Raw genomic sequence first — 25,090 nt, forward strand, 5'->3', positions numbered from 1 at the left:
GATCGGCGGGTGCGTTTAGCGCGAACGATTGGCAGCAGATTCGATCCCAGGATCGAATCTGCTGTCGAAACGGCCGCGAATCGGGCCAGTGTATGGCCACCTTAAGTTAGTCGGAGAGCTTAATAGCTTTTTTGCATAGAGATAACAACTGGAGTTTCTCAACTCTTCCTGTACTGGAAACAATTAGACTGATGTAATGTTTTTTGTTTTTTTTTTCTTAGCTGTACTACACATACAAATCATAATATCATCATTTTTTTTTCGCTTCAGAGTCTCTTTAAAGGACAACTGAAGTGAGAAGACTATGGAGGCTGCCATATTTATCTGATCTGATCTATTTGGCTGTAAAAGTGTTTGAATAACACCAGAAACAAGCATGCAGCTAATCTTCTCAGATCTGACAATAATGTCAGAAACACCTGATCTGCTGCATGCTTGTCTAGGGTCTAAAAGTATTAGAGGCAGAGGATCAGCACAATAGACAGGCAACTGATATTGTTGAAAAAGAAATAAATATGTCAGCGTCCATATCCCTCTCGCTTCAGATGTCCTTTAAAGGGAAGGTTCAGGGAGGGTGGGTAAAAAATAAAAATCAATTTCCACTTACCTGGGGCTTCCTCCAGCCCGTGGCAGGCAGGAGGTGCCCTCGCCGCCGCTCTGCAGGCTCCCGGTGGCCGACCCGACCTGGCCAGGCCGGCTGCCAGGTCGGGCTCTTCTGCGCTCCAAGGCCCGGAACTTCTGCGTCCCACGCCGGCGCGCTGACGTCATCGGACGTCCGCCGGGCTGTGCTGCGCAGAACTACTGCGCCTGCGCAGTACAGCCCGGAGGACGTCCGATGACGTCAGCGCGCCGGCGTGGGACGCAGATGTTCCGGGCCTTGGAGCGCAGAAGAGCCCGACCTGGCAGCCGGCCTGGCCAGGTCGGGTCGGCCACCGGGAGCCTGCAGAGCGGCGGCGAGGGCACCTCCTGCCTGCCACGGGCTGGAGGAAGCCCCAGGTAAATGGAAATTGATTTTTATTTTTTACCCACCCTCCCTGAACCTTCCCTTTAATACTACTGCACAAACTTGCAGCCTTTGTAATTAAATTTCAGCACCTGGACTGGTATAACAACTTTTTTTTTGTGGGTAAATAGGTATTATTACCCCACAGGAAATGTTGCTATGGTACTTATCCGTTAACGGATAAGTACCGAAAAGAATCATATTTGAAAATGGAAGATAACACAAATTTAGCTTGCACAAGATATGATGCAACAAGAGACAGACGCAAAAAAATGACGTTCAATTAATTGCAAAGGACTGCCTTCCATTCCATGTTGTTTTGTTTTCTTATCCAAAAATCTATTCTACCTTCACAAAATTATAATCCAGTCAGCAGTGTGGGCGGGGCGCCTGCCAACAGCAAAAATGGCAGACGCGTGAGGCACGTATTTTACGTTGGTCGGCTGTGCATTTTCTCAGAACTGTACTGTACGGTGGGGCGCAGTGACGAGTAAGGGGGAAGATGGCGGAGGTGGAGTTCGGGGACAGCGAGCTCTTTGAGCAGTTGGATGGAGATGTTCCGCTACAGCCAGTCCATATACGCTTTAAAGAAGAAGAAGAGAATAGCGATGTGGAGCCGGACACGTTACAGGAGCAGCTGTCTCGCTGTGAGGAGACCATTGCCCAGCTGCGGGCGGAGAATATCCTTTCCTGTTACATCCGGCGCAGCACGCTGCGGCCCTTCCGGCTTGGCAGGGCTTCTATACCGCCAAGCTGAGGCGTCAGGACAGCGGCCTCAAATGTTAAAACTATCGTGTGCTGTGTCGGCTGTAACAATTACTAGCATGTGTCTGCGAAGTTGTTTACAGCTTGTGACTAATAACCTAATTTGTACCGTGCTTACCAGATTGGGCCTGATGCGTTCAATACACTCCAAGTGGTTCTGGGACGCACAATTGTGATAATAAAACAAATCAGGTGTAGAAGTCAGTCTGAGGTCACTTTTTTTTTTTTTGTTCAGATTGGGGATATGAAACTGACCAGCTTAGGCCTTGTTCGTATTGGGCAACGCAGATGGACGTGTGTTTGGAACGCAAGCGCATGCGATTGCACGCCATCTGCGTTGCTGTGTTGCGCTGCTGATCCCATTAAAGTGAATGGTATCAGCAATGCTCTGTTGCCAAAAGTGTGCTGCAGTGCAATTGCGCATTGTGCTGCGCAGTGTGCAAATGTCAGTTTAGTGCTGTTTATGCACTTATGTACTTGCTGATCGCACACCATATGCGCTGCTTAAATGCGCACAGCAGCGAATATAGTGTGGAGGCCTAATCTGTTCAACAAGAACACAGGCCAGAAACCCACTAGGAGTGATTTTCGGAGCGTTTTGCGATTTTAAAACTCTTGCGAATGTAATGCTGTGTGTGTGTGTGTGTGTGTGTGTGTGTGTGTGTGTGTGTGTGTGTGTGTGTGATCCCACTTGAGCGATGTGATTTTATAACAATCTCCAATAGCATTGCATTAGCAAGAGCTTTTTCAAAGTAGCTAAAATGGCTGTTGTCTGAGGTTTCCCAGTGGGTCACCTCAACTAGACTACTTCAAACATGTTATTTAAGGGGGCCCATTGCCACATCTCACTTGTGTCTATTTGGGCTCAACAACCATGTTGTACGAAATGGGGTACCCGGAGGGAAACACTATCCACCAACCAAACAGGCTTATTAAAGTTGCATGTGACATGCCGAAGGCCCTGGTGTGCAATTTTAGAGTTAGTTTCTTGCTTGGTCTTCTATTAGTTACAAATTATCTGACTATAAAATTGCCATGTGCAGGGAGTGACTGTCAGTCTGAGGTTTCCCGACGGGTCCCTTCAACCAGACTAGCTCTATCTATTTGGGGTGACCAAGCACAAAACCTCATAGGGACATTTTGCTAATTTGATTGGGTGGACAGTAGGGATGACCGAAGAGGAAATCTTTGCCTTCATATTTCATATAAATGCTATGCAGATTGAATATGGACCACTAAAATTTGATGGGAAGTTATTGTAATTGGTCCAATTTCAACCTGCCTATAATTAACATGAAATGTAAATGTGAGCAGAAATTATTTGCATCTCATTGATCATAGTGGATAGCATCCTCCGCAATCTTTTAGGTTTCTGATATGTTCCAGTAATTATGCCCACACTATTTGGCCATTAACAATGCTTCAAGTTGTAGAAGGTGTGTGATTGGAGACATGTTTAAGTTACATTTGTATTGTAGGATGCCCAATGACCAATCACATTAGGAAATGGGGTAAGGCGCTTGTCTAGTTTAGGCAGAGTTCCCCATCCCTGTCCTCAAGGCCCACCAACAGTACATGTTTTGCAGAAAACCGCAAACATGAAAAGGTGGGGTAATCAGTGTCTCAGCAGAGCTGATTAATTACCTCTCTGGATTTCTACAAAACATGCACTGTTGGTGGGCCTTGAGGACAGGGTTGTGGAACACTGGTTTAGAGGACTTAGCATAGGGAAAAGTTATCTAATCACAGCACCCTCTACTGTGTTGTGATTGGGCAAATAGTGTGGGTTTAGTTTACTACAACCTATTTGAAACCTAGTTGTTTGGAGCAGCTGCTGTCAACCCAATCATGTTAGCTGAATTCCCTATGACGTTTCCTTTTTGTTAGTTGGCTTCCCCTTGTTGTCCCTCTGTAGTATGGACATTAGACAATGGGCACATTTAGGACTAGTAATGGATTCAATATTCTATAGATAATATGAAACAGAACTGATGCTGTATAAAATATTGATATTTTACTTTGCTTAGGAGGCAGAATGTAAACTAGCAAATCATCGAATAATTAATGTAGCTTTTGGTTACGTGGATCAGCAGCTATAGGCTTTGACGACTTTACATTCACATATATAAAAATGAGCAAGCTGTTTAAAGGACAACTAAAGTGAGAGATATATATGAAGGCAGCCAAGTTGATTTCCTTGTAAACAATACCAGTTGCCTGGCAGCCCTGCTGATCTATTTGGCTGCAGTAGTGCAGTGTTCTCCCCAGAATTTTTTTTCCAGCCGGGTGGTATGTAAAAGTAGCCTGGTGGGGAAGGTCATGCAGGGTACCACTAAGTGGGGATTCGTGCCCCCCCCCCCCCAAAAAAAAAAATCGACAGGCTAGGCTCTGTCTTTTGTACTAGAATATCTTAACCTCCCTGGCGTTCTATTAAAATCGCCAGGGAGGCTGCGGGAGGGTTTTTTTTAAATTAAAAAAAAAAGTATTTCATGCAGCCAACTGAAAGTTGGCTGCATGAAAGCCCACTAGAGGGCGCTCCGGAAGCGTACTTTCGATCGCCTCCGGCAATCGAAAGTAACAAGATAGGCCGCAATGAGCGGCCTATCTTGTTTCGCTTTCCTCGTCGCCATGGCGACGAGCGGAGTGACGTCATGGACGTCAGTCGACGTCCTGACGTCAGAGCCGCCCGATCCAGCCCCTAGCGCCGGCCGGAACTGTTTGTTCCGGCTGCGCTGGGCTCGGGCGGCTGGGGGGACCCTCTTTCGCCGCTGCACGCGGCGTATCGCCGCGGAGCGGCGGCGATCGGGCAGCACACGCGGCTGGCAAAGTGCCGGCTGCGTGTGCTGCTTTTTACAAAATTGAAATCGGCCCAGCAGGGCCTGAGCGGCGACCTCCGGCGGCATACCCCGAGCTCAGCTCGGGATTACCGCCAAGGAGGTTAAAGAAAAATTAGGCTAGTTACTTACCTGGGGCTTCTTCTAGCCCCCTAAAGTCCTCCTGCTCCTTCATCACCATTCCACGCTGCTCTGTTACTTAGCCTCGATCCACGATCATGCTCCAGTGACCAGAAGTGCTTTGCCCATGCACAGTAGCAATTTTTAGTTACCGCGCAAGTGCAGAACGCTACTGGTCACAGGAATGTGATAGAGGAGGCAAGTGACGTGGCTGCGTATGCAGCGTTCAGAGAGGAACACAGCGGTGGGGAATGACTGCAAGGGAGGGACAAGAACAACTTAAGGGGCTGGAAGAAGCCCCAGGTAAGTAACCGTCCATTTTCCTTTATTTAACATTTAGTGTCCTTGAGGACCCGTTTATCTGCACAGTTTCCCTGCTGGCAAATCACACAGGGAAACTCTGTCATAGGGAGTAATAGTGCCGCCAGCCGAATCACTTGCGCTAGCGAATCGGCTGGCATTTCCATCCTGAGATGTGCAGGAGGCTGCAAATCCCATAGCCATGCATGGCACGGCTGATGGGATTCATCTGCGTCCCCGCAGACCTGGAAGTGCCGCCGTCCATCTCGCAGACGCGTGCGGCACAAGTGGAAACAAGCCCTTAAAGGTCTAACTACCCTTCTGCTGATTTCACAATGAAATTAGCAGCTTTTCCTATATACATGGGTGGTCCCAGTGTGGAAAAGGTTTCTGGGCCATAGCATGATATTGATAAGCAGGCTGCCAGGACCTGAGGAGGAAAGCAGAGATAGCGTCCCTGAGCGACAGCGGCTAGCTGCAATTATACAGCCGCCGCTGATCACTAATTAATGCACAGTGCAGGGATAATTTTCCCCGGTGCTCATGGATCTCACCCGGGCGGGCCCGTTCAGGTGAACTGCTCTAGGGAGAACACTGTAGTATCTTAATTAGCATGCAGCTAATCTTGTCAGATCTGAGTAATGTTAAACGCCTGATGTGCTGCATGCTTGTTCAGGGTCTATGGCTAAAAGTATTGGAGACAGAGGATCGGCAGGACAGCCAGGCAACTGGCATTGCTTAAAAGTAAATTAATATGGCAGCGTTCATATCCATCTCACTTCAGCTGTCCTTTAACTTTTTCTTTGCATTGTATAGAATAGAAAAGTTTACTAGGAAACGCTGCAAAGACCACCAAGACTTTGGCTTTAAAGTGAAAAATCACTTTTGTGGAGAGAAAAAAAAAATAGTTGTGATTACATTTTGGAATTAAAATAAAATGGCTTATTTCCTTAACCCAATGTGCACATCAAGAGCTCAAAAGAAAACTGAAGGTTCTTTCGCGACCAAGGTATGCATGTTCTTTTGTACCACCTGTGTGCTCCAGACACACCTTGCTTAACGTCATGTCCTTGCTTGTTGACGTGTTTTGGCAGTAACTCGAAATTTATCATAAGTGGTTAACAAACTTAGCAATAAAAGCTTTACGTGTACTAGTGATCTGCACTGGATCTTGTTGGTTAGTTTTAATTCTGTGACGCTTTCATTTCCAGTGGCTTGTTTGTGGAGGATAAGTTCGATGGACCATTGTTGCAGATCCTTTTTATGAACCACGTTATTTCAAAGTAAGTTGTCTTTGCGATCCACATTACACCTTTTTATTAAGCATACTGGTCAGGTAGCCTTGTTACCGTGTTTTTTGGACCATAAGATGCACCTAGGTTTATGGTACAAAAACCAGGAAAAATTTTTTGCTAAACCTGGTGCGTCCATGGTGCAGTGGCATCTTACAGAGCTTCTACGCCCAAAGCTGTGTCTATATAAGCTATATTAGCCCTTGCTCCCCCGCAATCTACAACTACCCTGCATATTTAACAGATGCCCACTCCTATAACCCACTCTACTAAAAACACATAGCACAATGGTAGACAGATTTGCTGGCTAACTGCACAGTACTGTATGCTCCATAGGTAAAATCTCACCCCTCTTCAGTAATGCATACTTGAGCCTGCAGTCCAGTCTTCCAGCGCTCACACAAGTTGACAGCACAAGCAGCTAAAACCTCTGCCATGCTGCAGCATCCCAAGACCTGGCTCCAAGGTTCAAACAGCTGTGAGGCAGTCAGAGCGCTTTACCCTTAATTTGCTGCAATACCCAAGCTCCATAAGTCTCAGAGGAGCAGTGCAACTGAAGCGCCCTGGCACTTCCTGCACAGCTGTGAAGGAGATGGATTGCTCCACCCCACACCTTTGTTCAGCTGCTGCACATTTCAAAGCTATGGGGGAAGTGTAGAGAAATGTAGCTGCAGCATCCCAGGACAGCGGTAAACAAATCAAAGCGCGCCTCTGTGTTCGGCACATCCCAAAGCTCTGTGAGCCTCGGAGGCGCAGTGCAGCTCCGGTTTCCCTGTACTTCCTCCACAGCTATGAGGAAGTCAGATCACTCTTTCTTGCCTCTCGGCATACCACGTGTGCTGCTCCGAAAGCCTTGTAGGAGCAGTAAAATTTGTTAGAATAGCGGCTGGAGACAGAAGAGGACTGGAGGGTTCCGCAGTAGTGGAGGGCAATTGGACATTCGGACCATAAGACGCAGGAACTTGTTTTTTTTTTTTTTTTCCACTTGGAAGGAGGGAACCTTTGGATCCTCCAGAGGCTTCCTCTGTCATCCTCCACCAAGCTGTTTACAAGTAGGGACCCCTGAAGCACGGCCGCACTGCGCAGTAGCACAGATCTGCTCACACATTGGCAGAGGAACAGACCACAGCTTTTTCCACCAAAGCCCGAGCATGTACTTGCTACTGTTCATATGTGAGCCGTTGACAAGTGGATTTTCAGAGGGGAAAGCGAAGAGAAGGCGAGGAATGGGACGGGAAATCATCTGAAATCTGAATCATCCAGAGGTTACCTTCTATTGAGCTAAGAACCCAGGTTAGGCATACTTTTCCCTACAGGTTTCCTTTAAGCATGTAAATGTGTACAAAGTTGCAGAGGACTATGCTCCATATAATTTATTTTTTAATCTGTTTTTAAGCTTGCATATAATTTGCACCGACTTCATCGACCATCCCTACTGAGGATTCCTGTTGTGACCTGCCAAACATTGATTTCAACGAGCGAGCGGAAATCCTTAGGCCCCGTTCACATTACCAAACGCAGATAGCCATGCGATCGCAACACGTACGAATGCACGCCATCTACGTTTGCATGTGTTGCGTGGCTGATTCCCATGCACTGTAGTTAATGGGACAGCCATGCGTTCGCGGACCGCACTGGTCCGCAACGCATGCAGTGTGAACATCAGACAGTGCAGTCTATGCACTTGTGATGTCGTGCATGTCTGCCTCCTGCACACGTTGCCGAAATCCTGACGGCAACGCGTGTAGTGTGAATGGGGCCTCACAATTACTAATGTCTGACTTTGGTCTTTATACATTGTAAAGCATGGTGGGGGTATCTACAGAGAAGCTGGTTTCTTTCTTTCTTTCTTCTGAGCCACAGCCCTGAAACTCTGCTAGTGTGTGATTGAATCCGACATCCTGAAAAATCCACTGTTTCCACCCTTAAAGGACAACTTGGAGAAACCGTAACCAAGAATTGAACTTCATCCCAATCAGTAGCTGATACCCCCTTTCACATGAGAAATCTTTTCCTTTTTTCAAACTGATCATCAGGGGGCTCTGTATGGCTGATATTGTGGTGAAACCTCTCCCACATTGTGATATCAGTACCTTACAGCTCTGAGGTCCTGACATCACACTGTGGGGAGCCTTGTTGCATTGTGGGAAAAAACTGCTGTTTCCAACTGCCAAAAAAAGCAAGCAGCCTCTCCTTACACTGACCTCACCAGCCAGCAGTAAAATGTCACCATGTGATAAATGTCAATGTAAATCGGGGAGAGGAAAGATCTTACAATGGGCAAACACTTACTAAATCATTTATACATAATTATTGTAAAAATTAAGCATTTTTTTTATTTATTTTCACTGGTGTTCCTATTTAAGTGAGGTATATGGAGGCTCCCATATTTATTTCCTTTTAAACAATACCAGTTGCCTGGCAACCCTGCTGGTCCATTTGGCTGCATTAGTATCTGAATCACAACAGAAACAAGCATGCAGTTAATTTGACAAATGTCAGAAACCCCTGATCTGCTGGATGCTTGTTCAGGTTCTATGGCTAAAAGTATTAGAGGCAGATGATCAGCAGGGCTGCCAGGTAACAGGTATTGCTTAAAAGGAAATAAATATGGCAGCCTCATTGTACCTCTCACTTCAGTTGTACTTTAAACAGGTCTAGGAGCTGCTACTTGACTGTTTACAAATGTCCTAGATGTTATCATCAGAATGAAACACAGGTAAACTCTCAGACCAGACCAATAACTAGAGCTGGTCAGTGAGCATTCAGTTATTCAAATTTTGTGTGCAAATGTATGCAGTTTGAAAAGGGACCAATCATATCCTGCCAAGATCAATTTTAAAGTTGAATTCACATACAAAATTTGAATAATTATGCATCAACTTTGAATTATTTAGTTATTGGTAAGGATGGTTAAATGGGAACTGTTTTTTGAAAATGACATGAATAGACTAACAGTTTTTTTTCAACTGCCAAGCAAGCAATATCTTCCTCTGTGCATAGAACACTCAGTAAACGAACATTCTGCACAGATGAACTGACAGCACTAAAGATGGCACCACCAATATTAATGGATGTTGTAAACTATAAGCAATTTCCCACAATGCAATGAGGTTCACAGACAGCAAACTGTCAGGACCATGGTCATGACATCACATTGTGGGAGGGGTTTTACCACAATATCAGCCATACAGATGTCCCCTGATGATCTATTGGAGAAAAGGTAAAGATTTCTTGTGGGATGGGGATGTCAGCCACTGATTGGGTTGAAGTTCAATCCTGGGTTAAAGTTCCTCTTTGAAGAGAACCAGAGACGAAGCACCCTCATGTATTTTATTACATTTATCAGTGGGGACATGATGGTAAACACCTACCCTGTTTTTAGTTTAAATCTTCTCTGCTTAAAGAGGAGCTGTTAGGTATAAGGTCTCAGAGAAAAAAAAACACATATCAGTAGCTAAATATTGGCTGTACTTACATTTACATATGCATTTCACTGTCCACGTTTGGATTTCACATAATTTTTATATAGTATTTGCAGAGATTGATGCTCCTGACAGCTCATGGCAGGTTCCATGTGTGTCTGTCTCCTATGAAGCCAATTGTGTCGTCATGTCCTCCATGCTTTCTGATGATTCGACTCACAAAAAAGATTCTAATGGACAACACTACTGTGCAGTGAATATTAATTAGCCATGTGGCTAGGAACAATAGCGGACTTATGCAGTATACTCTAACGGAACATATGCAGTGATTTTTCAGTGCTGTGAGCTGGGCTGAGTTACAAGCTGCTGTAACTTGAGCCTTTAACTTCTCACTAGCAGCCGAGGGGAGGACCCAAGGTGGAAAGAAGGAGCCCCAGAATGCTTTGCAGTATGTTATGCGGCCTCTCGTACTTTTAAGAGCTTGGGAATAACAGCCTTGCTGTTCAGCACACATCAAAAGTAAGAGAGATTTTTTAGCTTCAGTATTGCCTTTTTGGTTTTCTTCTAAACTGTTTAACACAGGAGAATAGAGGTTTAAATTAGCTTTTGCAGCCTGACAGTTACTCTTTAATCTGTCTATAATCAGCTGTGATAAGAATCCCTGACTGAGTCAGTCGAGGTTTGACCTGGAATCATTATAGCTGAGTCACTCCTTTGTGGAGTCTTTTCAAGCTCAAGCCTTCCCCCTCTTGGATCAGATTTCCTGCTTTACACACTGAGAGCTCTGATGACATAGGAGGGGCTGCTGCTGCAGGAAAAATCTCTGAAACGGACAAGTGTGGCTGTGTGATCTGTGTGCTCTGTCTGTGCAGCCAGTCATCATTATCTACTGTATGCAGTTTTATTACTATGAGAGACGCTTCCTACAGGCAGCCACACAGCATACCAGAATATGAAGTTGAAAGCACACAGATGAAATGCTGCACCAGCAGCCCTGCTTGTCTATAGTCTCATAGAGGCTAGACAGCACATCCAGAACACCTCATAACCTGGAAGCAGAAAGGATATGAGCCGGCGGCCATATTGGATATTTCCTGGAGCAATAATGGATAAAAAGCACTTAAAAAGGCACACCAGAGTGGCAAAATTATCGGGTAGAGCATTTATTCTTTACAAGCTATCAACTGATATGTTTATTTTGTGTGAATCGTTCATCTATGGTTCCCTTTAAAGAGACTCTGTAACAACATTTTCATCCTTATTTCTTCTATCCTATAAGTTCCTATACCTGTTCTAATGTGCTCTAACTGTAGCCTTTTCTAGTTGCACAGTGGCTGTATTATCTCTGGTATATGATCTAATCTTCTCTCCTCTGTCAGGCTGAGGCAGCCAGGCTGGAATGTGCTGTGCTGCTTGTGATTGGATAGAAGCTATACACGCCCCCTGCACACTCTGTATGACTCACTGAGCTACTCCCAGCCTATCACTTGCTATGTCTTTTGTTTGTAAACACTGGCTAAAAATGGCAATTACAAGCCAGGATCACAGCAGGGAGTGGCAGAAACAGCACAGAGGGGCCCAGGAGAACATAGTGAATAGAATGGTATTCTTTTTATTGCAAGAATTTTAGAGTACAGATTCTCTTTAAGGTGTGAAATGTGCTCTTTAATTGTGAATGAAATGTGTGGACTTTATAGACTTTAATAATTTTAGTGTGATTTTATATGGGGTTTTATTTTCGCGTAGGCAATACCATCAAGAAATTGAGGATTTTGTGTCCAGCTTAGTTGAAAAATATGAAGAGCAGAATAATGCTAACCCTGAAAAAACAACTTTTAGTGTGAAACCTCAGGTAATATTTCCTAAAATGTTTTTACAGAAAACTACATCCTTAAATAGTGTTGCATTTGCAGATTTGTGTTTTGCTTATGCTTGTGTAATTTCTCATTTCAGCCTTCTAGTTTTTTGCTGGAGGAGTGTGAAAGCTCTGGTGTGGACACCATTAAGAAAATTAAGGAAGCCTTTAGCGTAAGTTGAAAAAATGATTTTGTAGCTCTTCTGTCATTTTTGGATGTCAGCAGTGGAGTAGCAATAGGGGTTGCAGAGGTATAAACTGCTTCAGGGCCCTTGGGCCAGAGGGCCCCCATAGGGCTCTCCCTCAACTGCGTTATTGGCTGTTTTTATTGGTCCTGTGCTTGTAATCACATCTATAGATGCTTTGAATGATGATGATCATTAACTAACTGTTCCCCATCCCCTTCTTGCACCTCAGACACTGTGGTTGTCCTTGGCATGTTTTGGTGCTCCATATCAATTATCGAGTGCGGGCCCATGTAAAACTTACACCGGGGCCCATAGCTCCTTAGCTACGCCACTGGATGTCAGGTAGCTTTTTATTTTTGTAAAGACCTTAGAACCTTGGGATTTGTCTTGCCTGTAAAAAGCTTATATCTTACCGGTCATAAAAATTGCCTAGCATAGCTCTTGTTCGTTCTCCCTGGAAACTTGAATGTCTCGAGTTCCTAGTGAAGAGATTCCCCATCCGCAGAATCTGGTACATCCCTTGTACTCCTTTTCAAGTTAAACTTTGGTATCAGTTGGCTGTGCTTGACTTCCATATACTACTATGGATTATCCATTAGGCTAAGAGTGACACCTGTACTGTTTCACTGGTTGCCTAGTAAAAGATTTGCAGTCATACAGAATAGTAAGTAGCATTTCCCAACCCTGGCCATACAAGCGCATTGCCTGCGTTTTTGCCGATCGCTAGTGCACCAGGACAGCGGTGCACTTTTTCCATCAGCACTTTTAGATTTTTTTTTTTTCCCCCAAGTGCAATTGCACTCTGCTAGAGAATTCTCTGTCTATATCGATAGATAGATAGATATCTCTATCTATAACCTTTTTGTCTGGTTTACTAACCTTTCAAACATTGCTTGGTAAATATATTAACCCAGACCTTGGGGGGGAAAATATTCTACACAGTGACCTTTGATTACACCTTAGTTCTGTGTAAAATTGATGGTAAACATCTGTATGTTTGACAGGTTGTTGGGAGTGTACTATACTTCACAAATTTCTGCCTTGACAAGCTTGGACAGCCTTTGCTCAATGAAAACCCACAGCTGACTGATGGATGGGAAGTACCAAAGTATCCTAATATGAAGATTCATTTACACCCGACCAGGGGTAAACAGATTTATTGCTGTAGCACCTAACGGTTTTTTCTTTTACGAAGCAAGAATAGAATGTGGTGACACTAACTCATAGATTCACAAGTGTGTTAATTTGGGTGTATAATTAAGACTAAGAAATAGAATCTTTGGTGCAGATTCCTTCTCAATATCTATGATAGCATTGTTACGGTTTGAAGCAAGGATGAACAATATTTGATTGAAACTAAGTGATTAAGCTAAATTTACCCAGGTCATTGGAGGTTAGTATCTCCTCTCATTTAGTCAGAGATTATCAAGATGTTTTCCCAGCTATTAACTCTTGGCACTTTAGGTGTCCTTCCTGTGGAACTATTGTATAGTGTTCGTGTTGGTAAACTTTGGGTTTGTGCTTTACCCAGCTGCCACACTGACCTGCTAAAGATCCAGCCTGCCAGATCTTTAGGCATCATTGGGAAAACTCTTGTACACACCCTAGATTCTTGGCCAAGACATTACCTAAAGGAAACCAAAAGCAAATTGTGCTGCCCCATGATCTATTTACCCAGGGCTTCATCCAGCCCCTGACATGTCCCGCGCAGCAGCTCTGCTCGCAGCCGACGGCCCAGGGTCCCCGCCGGTGCAGAGGCTGACCTCGAGGTCGTCCTTACTGCGCCTGAATGCAGCTCTGATGTCAGTCCACATTGTCCGCAGCGTACTGCAGAGGTGCAGAAGGCCTGCGCAGAACGCTGTGGACAACGGACTTGGTTGACATCGCCGCAGGCGCAGTAGAGGAGGTCGGCCTCTGCACCGACAGGGATCCCAGGCCAGCAGCTGCGAGCGGGGGTTTCATTGGGCAGCACAATTTGCTTTATGCTTCCTTTTTTTAATGGCTGCCTTGACTTGAGTTTAAAGAACTGAAGTAAGAGGGATATGGAGGCTGCCATATTTCATTTTTAAGCAGTACCAGTTGCCTGGCTGTCCTGCTGATCCTTTGCCTCTAATACTTTCAGCCATAGATCCTGAACAAGCATGCAGCAGATCACCTGTTTCTGACATTGTAAGATCTGACAAGATTAGCTTCGTGCTTGTTCTTTGGTGGTGTTCAGACACTACAGCAGCCTAATCAGCATTGCTGCCAGGCAGCCTCCATATTCTTCTTATTTCAGTTGTCCTTTGCAGTGTGTGCACATGGCTTAAAGGACAACTGAAGTTAGAAGAATAGAGGCTGCCATATTTATTTCCTTTAAAACATTACCAGTTGCCTGGCAGCCCTGCTGATCTATTTGGCTGCGGTATTGTCAGAAACAAGCATGCAGCTTAGATCTGACAATGTCAGAACACCTGATCTGCAAATGCTTGTTCAGGGTCTATGGCTAAAAGCATTAGAAGCAGAGGATCAGCAGAATAGCCAGGCAATGACATCCTCCATATTCCTCTCATAGTTGTCCTTTTTAAAGGAGCACACACACACACACACACACACACACACACACACACACACACACACACACACACACACACACACACACACACACACACACACACACACACACACACACACACACACACACACACACACACACACACACACACACACACACACACACACACACACACACACACACACACACACACACACACACACACACACACCTTTTAATGGGTACATACCATATGGTACATATTCCTCCTGATATGCCAGCTGCTGTCTCTCTTTGGGGTGCCGTTCTAAATAATTGTCTTGTAAGTCGAATCCATTCTGCTGAGGAAGAGGCAGAGCATTTGCAGCCGTCCTGCCCTGTTGCTGCCCCATTTACACACATTGCCTTCCCCTGCTGTCACATCATCTTGACAGATTTTTTTTCCTGTCATGGGCGCTCCTTTTCTCTCGTCTGCTTGTCCCTGTGTTTTTGGAGATGCGGCACATACAAAAGGGAGACTTGGCGACAGAACCATGCACGAGAGCTTACTCCACTTGCTCAGTTGTAATCGGCTCTCGTGCACGGCAAGAGATTAAAAAATGTATTTTCTTTAAACTATACCCAGCGTCGGGGAGCAGCAAAAAAGAGCAGGGTGATGTAGTGGCAAAATAAGGACACTTGGAACGTTTTATCAGTTTATATTTATATCACAGATCTGCTTTAACTCCCTTCAGAGTTAAGATATGTATGCATGATGAATTAGTTATAGGAATTTTTCAACTGTTTGCAGTAGTATGTTACATACTACAAATGTCACAGGTCTACAAGTTCTCATACGACGAGGGAAAGAAGTATTTTGATCCCCTACTGGTTAAGCTCATTTGATCTCTGACCAAGAAATGACCAGTCTGTAATTGCAATTGAAGGTTTATTGTAGCTGTGAGACAGCATAACAAAAAAAGACCCCAAAGTCCAAGCTTGATGTGCTTTGTAATGAGTGAAATAAGTATTTTATCCCTTATTAACCAGCAAGATTTCAGGCCCCTAGGTGTACTCCGGTAACAGAGTAGGAGCACCCTCTGTAAGGGAGTGCTTCTAATCCCCAGCTCATTACAGGACCTGTATAAAGGACCAATTCTAAAACTAGCCACCATAGCCAAGATCAAAGAGCTGTCCAAGGATGTCAGTGACAAGATTGTAGACCCGGCGGAGTTATAAGACTGTCGCCAAGCTACTTGGTGAGAAGGTGACAACAGCGTGATAATTCACAAATGGAAGAAACACAAAATAACAATTTACCTTGGTCTGGGGCTACAGGCAAGAAATTACCTTGTGGAGTTGCAGTGATTGTGAGAATGTTGAAAAAGCAGCCCAGAAGTACATAGGTCCATAGTTAAGTTTTTAGGTGGTTGTTCTGCTTAGGGGACAGGAGAGGAGTGGGCCAAAATCCCTCCTGAGTGGTGTGCAAATCTGTTGGCCAAATACAAGAAATGCCTGACCTCTGATTGCCAGGAAGAGTTTTGCCACTAAGTACGAAGACCTTTTTTAATGGGGGATCAAATACTTTTTCACTCATTACATAATGCAGATCTGTCTCCTGACTTTCATGGCACTGGGTTTAGACTGTACTTTTTGTTCTGTCTCTCTCAAGGTTACAATTAACCTTCTGTTACAATTAGACTGGTTGTTTCTTGGTCCGAGGCAAAAATATGAAAATCAGCAGGGGATCGAATACTACTTTCCACTCACTGTACTAGCACTGGTTGTTACTATCTAAAGTTTCCTCCAAGATGCATGGATCTTTATTTTGACTATGAATGCAGTTACAGAAATAACCAAGGCTTAAGAATATCAAAAAGCATGAATGTGTTTTACATGTGTTAAAAAATACTCCCCATTTTTATACTTTTATTTCAATCTTGTGTGTAAACTCGTAGCTTTAGCTTGCCTTTTTAATTTCTAAAGCCTAATTCTCTTATGCGTTAATTTTTCAACTTTGCTTTATACTGTAAAGGTTTGTTTCAATGTGAATAAAACCCCTTAATAGATCTTTAAAAAGATACCAACAAGCTTTTGCACAGATTGTCTCTCTAGATGGCCAAGAAGTACAAGTAAAGGCAAAAAGGTGTGTATTGCATTTTCCATCTAATTTGGACAACTACCTTGACTTTTATATCACATCACAATTAGAGATACTAGTCAGATACTAACAATTTTGGGTTGATGTAAATTTTATTTTTATACATATTTTGCAGCTTTGATCTGGTCTTTGTATCAATCCAAAGTTATTAGCGGCTCATTGAGCACTATATTAACCAGTTAGGAGTTTTTAGTATAATGGATGTTTTGAAATATTTGCAAGAGTGGTTGGTTGCAATGCTGGGTCTTTCCATACAAAACATTGCTTGACTGACTACTGAGAGCTTGTGATGTGTTCATGTATGGAACTCGTGTCTTTGTATATGGCAGTGAATATTGTGCCAGGTATGGAAGTGGTGTACAATGCTTACAAATGAATGTCAAGCCTCCATATCTTTCAGTTCACGTGTTGTAAAGAGAAGGTGGGGGGGGGGGGGGGGGGGCAGATGGGACACAGGCATATTCTCTGCCTCATAACATGCCTTAGTGTCCCCACCCACACCGTTGTTTTCTGCCCCAGCACCACCGTGCTATAGGCCTTCGCAATATTTTGTTATCTCGGAAGGGAGGAAAGGGATTTCCTGCTCAAAACGCCTACTGGGGGCATTCCTGCAGGCTTTCCCCTGCTGCCATTGGGCAGCTATCTCTCTCTCTGGTCACACCCCCTGCTGCTCCCCGCCTCCCTGCACGCTTAGAGAATCGATCTCTGGCTGCTGGAGAGATGTAGAGGGTGCACTTCTTTTGCACTGACTGAAGTTACGGGAAACCCGGTACCGAAGAGGGAGAAGACTGAGGACAGTGGCGTGGGAGCGATCCGTGCGCATGGGGCCGGAGGAAGCCCCAGGTATGTATAAAACTTTTATTTTAGCTTGACTCTGGTACACTTATTTAAGGAAATAAATGTCAGCCTCCACTTCAGTTGTCCTTTAAATGGGAACTGAAGAGGTATACGGAGGCTGCCATATTTATTTCCTTTAAATCAATACCAGTTGCCTGGCAGCCCTGCTGGTCTATTTCTCTGCAGTAGTATCTGAATAACACTAGAAACAAGCATGCAGCTAGCCTCGTCAGATCTGACTTTAAAGTCTGAAACACCTAATCTGCTGCATGCTTGTTCAGGGGCTATAACTAATAGTATTAGAGGCAGAGGATCAGCAGGGCTGCCAGGCAACTGGTATTGCTTAAAAGGAAATAAACATGGCAGCCGCCATATACCTCTCTCTTCAGTTCCCCTTCAAAGAGAGACTGATATGCGTTTAAAATCCATGGTTTTAACTTTTATTTATGTTAAGCACTATAGCTAGTGCTAAAACGCTGCATCGCTGCGGAAAAACGAAGGGTTTATATACCCCCCCAAATCCACCGGCTAATTGCGGGGAGTGCTTCCTGATTGAGGCAGAGCTTAGGGCTGTAGCTCTGCCTCTTGCCGCATTGATCGCCGCCTCTCCCCGCCCCTCTCAATCTTCACTGAGAGGCGGAGATCCGCGGTGGATTGATGCTCCCTGGGGAGCAAAAATCCATGACCAAGAAGGTCGTGGATTTTTGCCCTGTGTTAAGGGGGTTATAAACCCCTCATTTAGCACTAGCGATAGTGCTTAACATAAAAGTTAAAGACATGGATTTTAACTCTCCTCATAGTTTCTTTAAAGAGAATCTGTATTGTTAAAATCGCACAAAAGTAAACATACCAGTGCGTTAGGGGACATCTCCTATTACCCTCTGTCACAATTTCGCCGCTCCTCGCCGCATTAAAAGTGGTTAAAAACAGTTTTAAAAAGTTTGTTTATAAACAAACAAAATGGCCACCAAAACAGGAAGTAGATTGATGTACAGTATGTCCACACATAGAAAATACATCCATACACAAGCAGGCTGTATACAGCCATCCTTTTGAATCTCAAGAGATCATTTGTGTGTTTCTTTCCCCCTGCAGCTATCTTCTACTGAAGTGTCAGGCTATTTCTTCCTGCAGAGTGCAGACAGCTGTGCCTGTATGTAATTCCTCAGTATGTGAAAGCCCAGCCAGCTCAGAGGAGGATTTATCCAGCTTGTAAAAGATAATAGAACAGAGAGAAGCTGCATTAATCTAAATATCACACACGCAGTGTGCAGAGAGGGGCCTGGAGGGGGGAGTTCATAGCAGAACCACAACACTGAAGAACTTGGCAGCCTTCCAGACACAGGCTGACAAGTCTGACAAGAGAGATAAGTTGATTTATTACAGAGATGGTGATAGTAGAACGTGCTGCAGTAAGCCAGAACACATTAGAATAGCTTTTGGAACTTGTAGGATGATAAAAAACAGGATGCAATTTTTGTTACGGAGTCTCTTTAAGACCTTGTGGAGACCTTGCTACAAAGAGCAGACGGTGCACAGTCCTTACTAACAAAATCTGCTGTTTGGTACAGAATGGGATCCTGAGCTTTCTCCTCTCACAGGGCTCGTTTCCACTAGTGCGGTGCGGAATCGCCTGCATTCCACCGCGGACGAAATCGCATGCGGCTGCGATTCCGCATGCGTTTTTGCCGCGATTCCGCATAGGTAAGGTATATGCGAATTTAACCATGTCACTGCCTGTGTAAATTAACATTAATACCTATGCGATTTCGCGGCAAAAAACGCATGGTCACCCCGCATGCGATTTCCCTATTAGATACATTAGCGATTCGCGCACATTCCTTCTGCACACGAAATCTGATGGCTCTGCCGTGCAGATTTCTGCCGCACCAAAAAACGCTCCCGCAGCCGCACAAGTGGAAACGGCCCCATCCACTTACATTGCCTATGCGAATCCGCGTGCAGTGCCCGCATGCGGATTCGCTATAGTGGAAACGAGCCCTAAAAGAAAGTTCCCTGGTGTGAGAGAAACATGAAAAAGTTAGTTCAGGGGAGTCTGCTAGGTACACACATTGCGCTTTTTTGGGGGGGAGGGGGGGGGGGTTCCGCTCGATTCTCTTCTTTATATTCTTACTAATTTCCATTCACTTCTATGAGAAAATGACCAGAAAAACGATCAGATATAATATCGGACATGACGGAACTTATCTATTGAACCATCTATCAAAAAATTATATGGTGTGTACCTAGCATTAGAAGCTAATCCCAGAGCAAAACAAATGGAGGTCCTTCAACAAGGGAAGATGGTAAAGGCTATTTTATTTTGACGAAATTCTAAAACCACAAGTATTGGTTTGTGTAGAATGCTTGCCTTGAATGTGTGATGTTTTCTTTTCAGGTTCTGCTTTTATTCCTACTGCATGTCAAAGGAATTTAATGACACTTTTTTTGTATTTGTCTTATAACCATTATATGCTGTAAGCTTAAACTAAATGTTTTATTTTTAACAACCAGACCAAAACCATGCTGCTTCAATTGTGGCTTAGAAGACCATCAGCTGAAAGACTGTCCAAAAGTAAGACTATAAAATGACACATAATTACCTGTGGCTAAACTAATTTTATTACATGAAGTCTAAAGACAGATGGCATTCCAAGGTCCTATAAAGGATTTTACCCAAATGTGCTTATTTGGGCAGTCTTGCTTAATTAGGCTAGTCTGTATTTTTTTTTTTTCTTTAACTGTTTAAGCCGCCTGGCCGTGAGCCTCTGCTGCTCTGCTGCGGTGCCGTGCTGCAGCACGCGCGAGCCCCCTGTGCTGTTCTTCGGTAGCCCTGAGATCAATGAACGGGAACAAGGTTCCCGTTCACTGATCTAAGTCCCCAGCAGAAAAACGACTCTTATCAGAGGCTGCGGTTTTTCTGAAAAAAAATTCTGTCCTCCTTATGAAGCGAGGAGGACATAAAAAAAAAAAAAAACTCAATGTGGCCAAATCGTAAAACTACATCTACATACATTTTTCAAGGAAATTTAAACACATTACATTTAAAATTAACTGTTTATTTCCCAACACAAAAAAAATTACCCAAATAAAATTTTTAATGGGAAAAAATTACAATAAAAAACAAACCTAGTTACCTAAGTGCCTGAACTTTATTTTTTCCTTAACCACTTGAGGACCACAGTCTTTTCGCCCCTTAAGGACCAGAGCCTTTTTCTCCATTCAGACCACTGCAGCTTTCACGGTTTATTGCTCGCTCATACAACCTACCACCTAAATGAATTTTACCTCCTTTTCTTGTCACTAATACAGCTTTCTTTTGGTGCTATTTGATTGCTGCTGCGAATTTTACTTTTTATTATATTCATCAAAGAAGACATGAATTTTGTCAAAAAAATGACTTTTTTTAACTTTCTGTGCTGACATTTTTCAAATAAAGTAAAATTTCCTATACATTTGAGCGCGAAAGTTATTCTGCTACATGTCTTTGATAAAAAACAAACTATGGTGCTAAAAGTGAATTTTCCCATTTTCAAGCATCTCTGACTTTTCTGCGCACCTGTCAGGTTTCATGAGGGGCTAAAATTCCAGGATAGTACAAATACCCCCCAAATGACCCCATTTTGGAAAGAAGACATCCCAAAGTATTCAGTGAGAGGCATGGTGAGCTCATAGATTTTTTTTTTTTTTTTGTCACAAGTTAGCGGAAAATGACACTTTGTGACAAAAAAAAAAAAGTTTCCATTTCTTCTAACTTGTGACAAAAAAAAAATGAAATCTGCCACGGACTCACTATGCTCCTCTCTGAATACCTTGAAGTGTCTACTTTCCAAAATGGGGTAATTTGTGGGGTGTGTTCACTGTCTTGGCATTTTGGGGGGTGCCTAATTGTAAGCCCCCCTGTAAAGCCTAAAGATGCTCATTGGACTTTGGGCCCCTTAGCGCAGTTAGGCTGCAAAAAAGTGCCACACATGTAGTATTGCCGTACTCAGGAGAAGTAGTATAATGTGTTTTGGGGTGTATTTTTACACATACCCATGCTGGGTGGGAGAAATCTCTCCGTAAATGACAATTTTTTTAAAAAAATTTTTTACACACAATTGTCTATTTATAGAGATTTCTTCCACCCAGCATGGTTATATGTAAAAATACACCACAAAACACAGTATACTACTTCTCCTGAGTACGGCGATACCACGTGTGGCACTTTTTTGCACCCTAACTGCGCTAAGGGGCCCAAAGTCCAATAAGTACCTTTAGGATTTCACAGGTCATTTTGAGAAATTTGGTTTCAAGACTACTCCTCACGGTTTAGGGCCCCTAAAATGCCAGGACAGTATAGGAACCCCACAAATTACCCCATTTGCCTATTATAGCCTATTATACATTGTTTCAGCGGCGATCCGGGTGCTAGTAACCCGCCGGCGCTTCCGAACGGCCGGCGGGTTACAGCGAACGGTGGGCGGAGCCAGTCCCTGGCGGCTGATCGCGTCACGAATGACACGATCGCCGCATAGCCACTCCCGCAGCCGCCCCCGCCGATGGGCGTATTGCGGCCGTTTGGGCCCGGACTTTGCCGCCGCCCATCGGCTGGGGGCAGTCCTTAAGTGGTTAATATGCATGTAAAGGTGGTATACCAAGAATTTTTTTTTTTTTTTTTTTTTTGTTAATTATAAGCTTGTAAATAGTGACGGACGCGAAACTGAAAAAATACACCTTTATTTCCAAATAAAATATTGGCGCCATACATGGTGATAGGGACAAAATGTAAATGGTGTAATAACCGAGACAAACTGGCAAATACAATACATAGGTTTTAATTATGGTAGCATGTATTATTTTAAAGCTATAATTGCCGAAAACTGAGAAATAATGAATTTTTTTTCTTAATCCTGTTAAAATGCATTTATAAAAAAAAATTCTTAGCAAAATGTACCACCCAAAGAAAGCCTAATTAGTAGTGGAAAAACAAGATCTAGATCAATAAATTGTGATAAGTAGTGAGAATTGCTCTGATGCATAAGGTGAAAAATCCCCATGGGCAGAAATGGTTAAATAAGGTGTTTTTGTGTTAAAGAAACTATTCACCTAAAAGTGGCTGTGAGTAGATACTGGTTAGTTTCCTTCCCCTAGTGAATCTATATCCGACAAGGAGTCTGTAGTATGAGGGAAAACAAAGTCCATGCAGCTAGTGTTTTTAGCCCACATTTACTGTATTTAGCGAATAAAAAGTGCAAAAGAAAAGTTAAACATTCCAGTGAAAAAAGTAGGTATTTGGAGATTGGCCCTATCGCTATCTCACAAATTATGTTCAGGGCCGTCCTGTATGCGTCTGACATGTTTCTGATTTAAAGAGACTCTGTAACAAATTGTTTATCTTTATTTCTTCTATGCTATAAGTTCCTATGCCTTTTCTAATGTGGTCTGGCTTACTGCAGCTTTTCCTAATTGCACAGTAGCTGTGTTATCTCTGTTATATGATCTAATCTTCTCTCTATAGTCGGCACAGTCAGGCTGAGGCAGTCAGACTGGAATGTGCAGGGCTGCTTGTGATTAGCTAGAAGCTGTACACACCCCCTGCAGGCTCTGTGTGACTAACACACTCTGCTTAGCTGAGCCTATTAGAAGCTGGTTAGTTTGTTTGTAAACACTGCCTAAAACTGGCAATTACAAGCCAGGTTTGCAGCAGAGAATGGCAGAAACAGCACAGAGGGGACCAGGAGCACATAATGAATAGAATGGTATGCTTTTTATTGTAAGAATTTCAGAGTACAGATTCTCTTTAATGAGGTCAATACTCCTGAACAGAATGTAATGCAAATGACAACTATTGTGAAAATCATATCCTATAGTAGATCTGATGCCAACAGAAATAATTCTGAATGTTTTGAACCTGACCTATAAAACTGCCCTAGTAATGAGGTATTGATTTGTCTACTCAAGACAATGACCTTAACTCCACGGTGAAAGAGAAGAGTTAAAGATTCATGTTTGCTGTGCCAGTAATGCTCCTCCTTCTTCTTTTTTTTTTTTTTTTTTTTTTTTTTTTTTTGTTAAAATCTTTAATGCTTTCTTCTTTCTACCTTCAGACAACAATTTTTTTAATTAGCAAATGCTACTTCTCCAATCCAAATTTTCCATGCCGAGCACCGCAGCTACAAGTGGCAGATTTGTCTATGTTCTGAGTTAAGTTGGCAGTTTGGCTTAGAAGAGAGTGCTTCATCTGCCAAGCTGTAAAGATAGCCACACACTAATAGATTTCTACACAATGTGGCAAAAATATTGATCCCTCCCAAACTGGGATTTTAGCAAAGAGGGTTCAATCCCTTCCACTTGCTGCGCATAGATTTTCAGTAGATTCCAGCATGAAAGCTACTGAAAATTGAACCAACTGCAGCATTGCACTGGTCATGGGCTAATGCCATGGACTGCGTGCCTCCAGTCGATGGAGATATTCGGTCCGATCAGTAATTTAGAAATTGTATGTATTTTTTTTAGGCAAGTACTGATTGAAATTACAATTGATCTGACATGTCAGGTGATAGATTATCGGCATGAAAAACGAGAATTGGCTCTTAGGTGCATACAAAAACTCTTATAATTTATTTATAAATTCCTAATCACTATATACAAAGGAAAAAAGGCCACAACCAATACAAAATACTTAAATATTAATATTAAAAAGAGTCACCCCACCCCACCCATGACCCGAAGGAGGCTGCAGTCCTCCAATATAGCAAAGGTCCTGGTACGAATGTACACATGAAATGGTCTAAAGCAAATAACATGAGAACTTTGAAGGCAGCGGATCCAAGTGCAAGTTCCATAGGCCGTAAGCAAAAAAGGTAACCGCACAGAAGCAGAGCATAAAGTTCCTGCATGCAAAGTTAGTGGCAATTGAGATGAGCTTCCAGCAATAGCTTCTATATTTGTAAAGTGAAGCCACGCTGCCTTCAAAGTTCTCTTGTTGTTTGCTTAACACCATTTCTTGTGCACATTAGTACCAGGACCTTTGCTATATTGGAGGACTGCAGCCTCCTTCGGGTCATGAGTAGGGTGGGGTGACTCCTTATATTATTAATATTTATGTATTTTGTATTGGTTGTGGCTTTTTTTCCTTTGTTTTGTGATTAGTGTTTTGTAACTATTAAATTATAAGAGTTTTTGTATGCACCCAAGAGCCAATTCTCGTTTTTGTAGTATTTAATTTTGTTGGCATGGTGCATACAGAAAATATATCCTAGATTAATTTGTTTGCTCTATTAATATCCTGGATTTATTTCTGCACAGTTCCCATTTTTTTGTGCAGTAGTGTAGATTATTGGCATGTTATATCAGCATGAACTAATCTGCCAAGAGTAGAACTAAGAAATCTATAAATGTGTGGCTATCTTACCATCCCATGTGAGGTGAAGGGAAAAATCAATTAAAAAAACAAAATAGGGATTTTAGTTTAGACATGATGCATTATACAGGTGGTAGTCCGGCAGAGGCTTTCTATGTCCTCTTGGGCCCCCACCAATACCATGTGGAGACCCCTAAAGGAATCCAACAAGAAATTACCGGCTTTGGGACCGCACTGCTCTTCATGCACGAGTGTGTCCGTACTGCAGCTGTGCAAGTATGGCCACGCGGTAAGCCGGAGTCACTGGTGCATGAGCAGTTCCGACTCTATCATTTCCCTCCATGATTCTCCTTTTGGACATGCTGCTTTCCATTGTCTAATGGTGCGTGCCCTGTCGCATGATAAAACTGTGCAATCTTTCTTAAATGCCTCGTTAGATTAAGAAATGTTTTG

The 25,090-nt window shown here is 43.3% G+C and overlaps 1 protein-coding gene across 1 annotated transcript in view; it reads left to right on the top strand.

The window, feature by feature from the left end:
• Positions 1-1,447: 1,447 nt before the first annotated feature.
• Positions 1,448-25,090, top strand: part of ZCCHC8 (zinc finger CCHC-type containing 8) — a 47,778-nt gene continuing 24,135 nt past the window's right edge. The window contains exons 1-8 of the mRNA XM_068244677.1: positions 1,448-1,683; positions 5,989-6,031; positions 6,234-6,305; positions 11,486-11,591; positions 11,693-11,767; positions 12,787-12,890; positions 16,375-16,440; positions 19,807-19,867. Of these exons, the coding sequence (XP_068100778.1) occupies positions 1,506-1,683; positions 5,989-6,031; positions 6,234-6,305; positions 11,486-11,591; positions 11,693-11,767; positions 12,787-12,890; positions 16,375-16,440; positions 19,807-19,867 (705 nt within the window). The 5' untranslated portion in view covers positions 1,448-1,505. The remainder of the gene's footprint in view (positions 1,684-5,988; positions 6,032-6,233; positions 6,306-11,485; positions 11,592-11,692; positions 11,768-12,786; positions 12,891-16,374; positions 16,441-19,806; positions 19,868-25,090) is intronic.

Source organism: Hyperolius riggenbachi, chromosome 1 (assembly GCF_040937935.1).
Source record: "Hyperolius riggenbachi isolate aHypRig1 chromosome 1, aHypRig1.pri, whole genome shotgun sequence".
In the NCBI taxonomy this organism is placed as follows: domain Eukaryota; kingdom Metazoa; phylum Chordata; class Amphibia; order Anura; family Hyperoliidae; genus Hyperolius; species Hyperolius riggenbachi.